The sequence below is a fragment of the Lolium rigidum genome, chromosome 6 (genome assembly GCF_022539505.1).
Source record: "Lolium rigidum isolate FL_2022 chromosome 6, APGP_CSIRO_Lrig_0.1, whole genome shotgun sequence".
Classification (NCBI taxonomy): Eukaryota; Viridiplantae; Streptophyta; class Magnoliopsida; order Poales; family Poaceae; genus Lolium; species Lolium rigidum.
The window spans coordinates 69520744-69527811 of record NC_061513.1 but is presented as its reverse complement, the minus strand read 5'-3'; the positions used below and the strand labels follow the sequence as shown (position 1 = coordinate 69527811).

Genomic DNA, 7068 nt, shown 5'->3' with positions numbered 1-7068 from the left:
TGGGTGGAGTCCCTCTGGGACTCCACCTTCCATCCTTATTTCTTCCGGACTCTTCTAGAACCTTCTAGAACATTCCTGGAAAAATAATGGATCATTTTCAAACCTAGAAAATGACTTCCTATATATGAATCTTATTCTCCGGACCATTCCGGAACTCCTCGTGATGTCCTGGATCCCATCCGAGACTCCGAACAAAACTTCGAACTCCATTCCATATTCCATATCTACTTAAACGACATCAAACCTTAAGTGTGTCACCCTACGGTTCGTGAAGTATGTAGACATGGTTGAGACTTCTCTCCGACCAATAACCAATAGTGGGATCTGGAGATCCATAATGGCTCCCACATATTCAACGATGACTTTAGTGATCGAATGAACCATTCACATACGATACCAATTCCCTTTGTCACGCGATATTTTACTTGTCCGAGGTTTGATCATCGGTATCACTCGTACCTTGTTCAACCTCGTCTCCCGACAAGTACTCTTTACTCGTACCGTGGTATGTGGTCTCTTATGAACTTATTCATATGCTTGCAAGACATTAGACGACATTCCACCGAGAGGCCCTGCAGTATATCTATCCGTCATCGGGATGGACAAATCCCACTGTTGATCCATATGCCTCAACTCATACTTTTCGGATACTTAATCCCACCTTTATAACCACCCATTTACGCAGTGGCGTTTGATGTAATCAAAGTACCTTTCCGGTATAAGTGATTTATATGATCTCATGGTCATAAGGACTAAGTAACTATGTATCGAAAGCTTATAGCAAATAACTTAATGACGTGATCTTATGCTACGCTTAATTGGGTGTGTCCATTACATCATTCATATAATGACATAACCTTGTTATTAATAACATCCAATGTTCATGATCACGAAACCATGATCATCTATTAATCAACAAGCTAGTTATACAAGAGGCTTACTAGGGACTCCTTGTTGTTCACATAACACACATGTATCAATGTTTCGGTTAATACAATTATAGCATGGTATGTAAACATTATCATAAACACAAAGATATATTATAATAACCATTTTATTATTGCCTCTTGGGCATATCTCCAACAAGAGATGACTGAATACGAAATCCACTTAGTTAAGTGACTAACCCATACTCACTTTGTCACAAATTGCATATAACTTTTTTTTTGGTTAAAATCAAACTATGTTAAGTTTGATCGAGTTATCGCAAAATATATCAACCTTTATAATACCAAATCATTGTGACTAAAATTATTATAACATATATTTTCATATTATATATACTAGTTGAATGCTCGTGCATTGCTACGATTTATTTATTTTCTTTCCTTGTCACACGTGTATAGAATAATTTACATGGGCTAGCGATTAAAAAACAACAAACAATTATGACGGTTTCCTCTAAATATACCAGGACTTAGAGAATCTATGGAAGACATAGCTACTATGTAGTTCTAGAAACTACCGGCCAATAATTATCTGAAATCTCATTGGAAATCCATTATATATAGGAAAAAATTAGGTGATCAAATATAATTTTGTTAAAAGAACATATTTTAAACTTTGTTTAATTAATATAGCTAAAATATAGACCAAATTCAACTTTATGAGGTTATCATGAATAAAGTAACAATAGCCGCAGGGGAATGAAATGATCCTGACACATGAAAACCATGCCCTCTGTGCAATATTCCACCAATCATCACTCCAATCAGAATAAGCGGGATGTTGGTTGTAACGTGAAGTAATTAATAAACAAAAGACGACTTCAAGTTGGTACTTATCTTTATGATGTATGCTAAAGAAATAAATGGCGAGAGAAGAAGGGTTGAAACGACCTTAAAACCAGCGCTAATGGCATATCTGCAGCTCTCACTACAGGGGTATATATAGGTGCTCGCGCCGAGATCAAGGTATGTCGGGTGCCATAGCTTGGCACACAAGGTCCTCCGCCCCTGTCGGCACGATAACAATATGTCGGTAGTTAATCGCTAACTGATGATAACTGGTGGGAAAGCTGCATATCATCCCACATGAAAAAGAAATCTATAATGTTCATCTGGATTCTACACGGCCACACCCGAAATCAGTCAGTTTAGGTCATCTCAAAGTGAAATAAAGAGAACTATGCAGCCATTGATGAGCCCAGCCGCAAAATACTCCAGACTCTTAACTATACATATCGGCGCCATTGACAAGCAGGAAGCTTGTGTCGATCCCCAGCTCGCCATACTCTTCAGCGTCCACGGCCGGGTCGGCCGGATCGCCGGGCCTCTTGCTCCGGCTCATCCGCATAGGCTACAACATCTCGCGGGCGATGGCGTCGGACATGGCCTGCGGCTCCAATCTATCCTCGTCCTCGTCTGGGCATGGTGGCCGCGGAGTGGGAAAATATCTAGTGATACCACACCTTAAATGATACCATGATACCACTCTTTAAAATTTTAATTGTAAGTGTCAAAAAATTCGAAAACAAATTTGTGGCTGTTCACAAGATGTGTGTTTACATTCTATAGAATTTTCAGATCCAAATTTAAAATACACAAACAGAAACAAAAAAAAACAAATACTATGTGAATAGTGCCATTTTTTGCTTTTGTTTTTATGTGACACTATTCATGTTGGATTTCTCTTTTTTGTTTCTCTAAGGGTGTTTCGAATTTGGTTATACAAATTACAGGACATGCAAACACACATTTTGTGAACATGTAAAATTTTGTTTCCAAATTTTTTAACACTTAGAATTCAAATTTTGAAGAATGGTATCATGGTATCAAATAAGGTGTGGTATCACTAGATATGTTCTCGCCGCGGAGTGGCTTCTAGAGAAGCCCGAACCTTCTCCAGGGCGGCGGCGGTGGAAACGTCGGAGTAGGTGTAAGTTCCAACAACAAAGAGCAAAGTCGGAATCGATTTACATCGGCCGAGCTCGTCTGAAGAAACTAACCAATCGTAGGTGTAGGGCCAGACTTATCTAATCTCCGTGGGCATCTGTATATGTATCATGCGACTTATGTATCATGCGATATTTCTTTTGTTGCGAAGACATAGATATGTATCATGTATTCAATCGTACATTTTTTACGATTAGAGATAGAGATAAAGATAGAGACATAGATTTTTTGGGGGAGTTGAGAAGAGATAGAGATGACTGAATATGAAATCCACTTAGTTAAGTGACTAACCCATACTCCCTTTGTCACAAATTGCATATAATTTTTTTAGGTTAAAATCAAACTATGTTATGTTTGATCGAGTTATCGCAAAATATATCAACCTTTATAATACCAAATCATTGTGACTAAAATTATTATAACATATATTTTCATATTGTATATATTTGGTATAGTGGTTTTTGATATTTTTTGGTATACACTTAGTCAAATTTTATAAGGTTTGATTTGAGCTAAAACATTATACGCAACATATTTTTAGCACGGAGCGAGTGCATGACACGCTGTATCAGCCGTCAGAACATGTTTAATTGCAGCACTTACTCCTGACGCACGCTTAATATCAGCTCAAACGCTGGGCTTGACCTTGTCAGTGTACCCCGTCTGCAAGTCGTAGAACCTCGACCACAGCATGATACCACCGTACTTGCTCGACTTCTTCACCACCGGCAGCACCTTCGACACCAGGTCGCTCGCCTCCACGAAACCGCTGCCGGCGGCCTCGGGCGCCGCCGGTAGCCCAAGGAAGACCTGCCCCGCCGGTATACGCGTCCACTGTTCCCACGCGCTCGCCAGGTTGCTCACCCCGCCGGCCGTGGTGTACTGGCACGGCGGATTGTTATAGAACTGCACCCACACGTAGTCAAACAGGCCGGTCTTGAGCGCCTCGCCGAGGGACGCGTCCGGGAACGGGCACTGCGGCGCCGCCGCCAGGTACACCGTCTTGCGCTCGCGCCCCCGCCGCGAGTACGCTTTGAGGTACTTGGCCAGGCTGTCCCAGTGCGCGCTGTTGCCGCTCTCGATGTCGAAGTCGACGCCGTCGAGGACGGCGTCCCCGAGGGGCCTCGACGGCGACGTGCCGCCGAGGTAGTTGTCCCAGAGGTACCTCGCGACGACCCTGGCATCGGCGCAGGAGGAGAGGCCGTAGCTGCCGACGCCGCCGCCGATGGAGAGCAAGACCTTGATGCCGAGACTCTGGCAGGACTTGACGTCGGCGCCCACGGAGGTGCAGCCGTTGGAGGCCGGGTCGCAGTGGCCGGCCAGGTTCAGCAGCGGCGTCTGGCCCTTTCCGAAGGTGTAGAGGAAGGCGACGTTGACGAACCTGTAGTTGCCGGACGCGCACGTCTGCGCCAGCGTGCCCTCGTTGCCGTTCTGGCCCCAGTAGATCGCGACGCCGCCGGCGCGCGCTCCGGCGGCCACTCCTGCCAGGGACACCACGGTGAGCAACAGCACTGCCGCCATCCTCATCTCTTGCCAATGATAGACACGTCAATTGGTAGTACTACGCGTGCGCACGATGTATATATAGCTGAATCAGACGTGATTTGCAGCGTCTGCTCCGCCGCCGTCGCAAGTTGACCATCCATGAACTGAGTGCCGAGTATTCTGAACTTATCCATGTTCTGAGAGCAGCTTCCACTAATATGTGCTCCACTGTTCTTTAGCCAAACTGGCCTTCATTCGCTGAAAGACTCAGTGCACGAGAGAGCAGTGCGCTTGAGTTGATGCCGCAATGCCGTTCCACTTGCGTATTTCCTCGTGCTGTGAGAGAGCTTTGACCAAACTTGTTTGTTTCAAAAGTCCGAGGGGCGGCTCGCCGCAACCACTCGAATGTGTGTTGAGGTACGCACAAGAGCTAAAGGCTTGCTCATTTTCGGACAAAACAATTTGAAATTTTGAAGTGCATTTCCCTTCTTGATCATTCTCTTCTCGGATGAATGCCTCTCGTGAAAATTTCATTGTTGTGGATTATTTTAGTATAATTTCTTGACTCCACGGTGCTGCTGATCGAGTTTGTGGCGAAGACCATGCAAAAAGTAGGGAGGTGATTTTGACTAGATAACCTTTGCCAGCGAATTTTTTTTCTTTTATCATCACGATAAGTCAATCAAACATCTCTTTTTTTTTTGTATGAATTCGTTTGTGACGTGTGGTCAATTGTCCAATTGGCTTGTAATTTGTATTTGACTTAAAATGTGTCGAACATGTTTGGTACTCCATCCTGCAGAAATAAGTTTGGTGCCACCACGGTACAAACGAGTTGAAAGATTTTCCTGAACTGTCTGCCCAACACGACGACACACATGATTCTCGGCTCCAACTCTGCTGGCAACCAACTATGAGTAAAGATGGCAATTTTATCCACAAAACCAGGTATATTTACAGATGTCTGACCTAGGGCATGGTATGGAAGGCTGATTACGTGCATGCATTTTATGGGGCTGATATCCGCAAACTCATGGAGTGGGCATGGATAGAGATTTTGGCAGACATGTGGGACCCATATGTCAGTGAGACATAGGATTTTTATGTAGGCATATCTCCATGTTTGCTTGTTGCTTTGATATTCATATGCATTGCCATATAATTCATGCTCCCGAAATGTTGTTGTAGTGCTGATATTGTTGTTGATATGATGTTGTAGTAGTGAAGTGGTGTTGATATTGTTGGTATAGTGTTGAAATGTTGCTAAAGTGCTTAAATGTTGCCGGAATATTGTCATAATAATGTTGTTATGCTGAAATGTTGTGATGCTCATGTACATAGCGCATAAATCCATGGGTGTGTCTATGTCTCAGTTGACTGAGATTTTCTTAAGTCTCAGTCAACTCAGAAAAGTGCAACTGCGGTTCAAAGAAAAGTGCAACTCAGTTCAGTTGCACATTTCTGGTAGAAAAGTGCAATTGCACTTTTTTAACAGAAAAGTACAACTCAAGTACTTTTTTGTAAGTGACTTAGACTTAAGAAAATCTCAGTTTACTGAGACATAGCAAAACCGTAAATCCATGGATATACCTGGATACTTGGATATTCAGTGGGTGTGGATTTGGAAGACATCCATGCCCATGGATACCTTCGTGGGTGGGCCGGGCAAAGTGAGACTAATAGATATGAATCCGATTCTGGTATATCCATCCAAACATAGTCTATTGTCATCCTTAGGTGAGAGCACCTCCAATCACATGCCCCGAACTGTCCGTTCTCAGTGTTTTGGGGTTTGGTCTCGGTCTCAGTCTTTTTGTTTTGGTTTTCAGTCATCGGTTTTTCTGCCCACCCCTAGTCTTCATATGGGTCGTCCAATGATCCTGGTTGTTTTCTTTTTGCCACATTTAATCTTGGTGCTTTTCTTTACTTCGGTAGGCCAGATATTCGACTCTTTACGATTGCATCGTCTTGACGTTACCATTGTGTCAATAAAATTCCCTATATTGAAAAGGGTGTTCGCAAAGTTATTTCTGTCAGAAGAAAACTAGTATGCGGGGTCCATAGGTGCAAAGTCCATCGTGTTCTGACCGAACAATTCACCAACACAACAAGAAACCAAGCGACGCGTTTAGCGCTCGTGCCAAATTTGTCTTTCCTAGAGAAGAACAAGCTTGCTAGAAAGGCAAGCTTGTTGGAATCACTATAGATGTTTAGCAAGAAATAACTATAAACGTTTATTAAACAGTGATTGGAAGGACGTGGAGGACTGCATCGAAAAAAATGCTTGCTGGAAAGGCAACATCACTTCGATCGGCTCTAGGCTCATCCTTATGGAATCTTCGCTCAATAATGTTACTAGTTATATGTTGTCCTTTTTTACTATTCCTAAAGGGGTCTTGAAAAGATGTGATTTCTTCCGTGCTCGCATGCTATGGCAGGAAAAAATAGATGTTAGGAAATACCATTTGGTAAAGTGGTGTAACTTTTGCCAGCAAAAAGATCAAGGGGGGCTGGGGGTGACGGATTTGGACCTTACCTCATTTGTAAACTGATTTGGTGGTTAGAAAATGAAGAGGGCCTATGGCAAGATTTAGTCACTGCAAAGTACCTCAAGAATTGCACATTTTCTCAGTGTAAATCCAGTCCATCCCATTCTCATTTTTGGTCTGGTTTAGTGGCAATTAAAAAC

At 43.0% G+C, this 7068-nt stretch overlaps 1 protein-coding gene across 1 annotated transcript; it reads right to left on the bottom strand.

Annotated features, from left to right (window-relative positions):
• Positions 1-3260: 3260 nt before the first annotated feature.
• LOC124665282 (hevamine-A-like) lies at positions 3261-6011 on the bottom strand. The gene is made up of 2 exons (XM_047202704.1): positions 5970-6011; positions 3261-4421 (listed from the first exon to the last, which is right to left on the bottom strand). Exons 1-2 carry the CDS (start codon positions 6009-6011, stop codon positions 3522-3524), a joined length of 942 nt encoding a protein of 313 aa, XP_047058660.1. The 3' UTR covers positions 3261-3521.
• Between the last annotated feature and the right edge of the window lie 1057 nt (positions 6012-7068).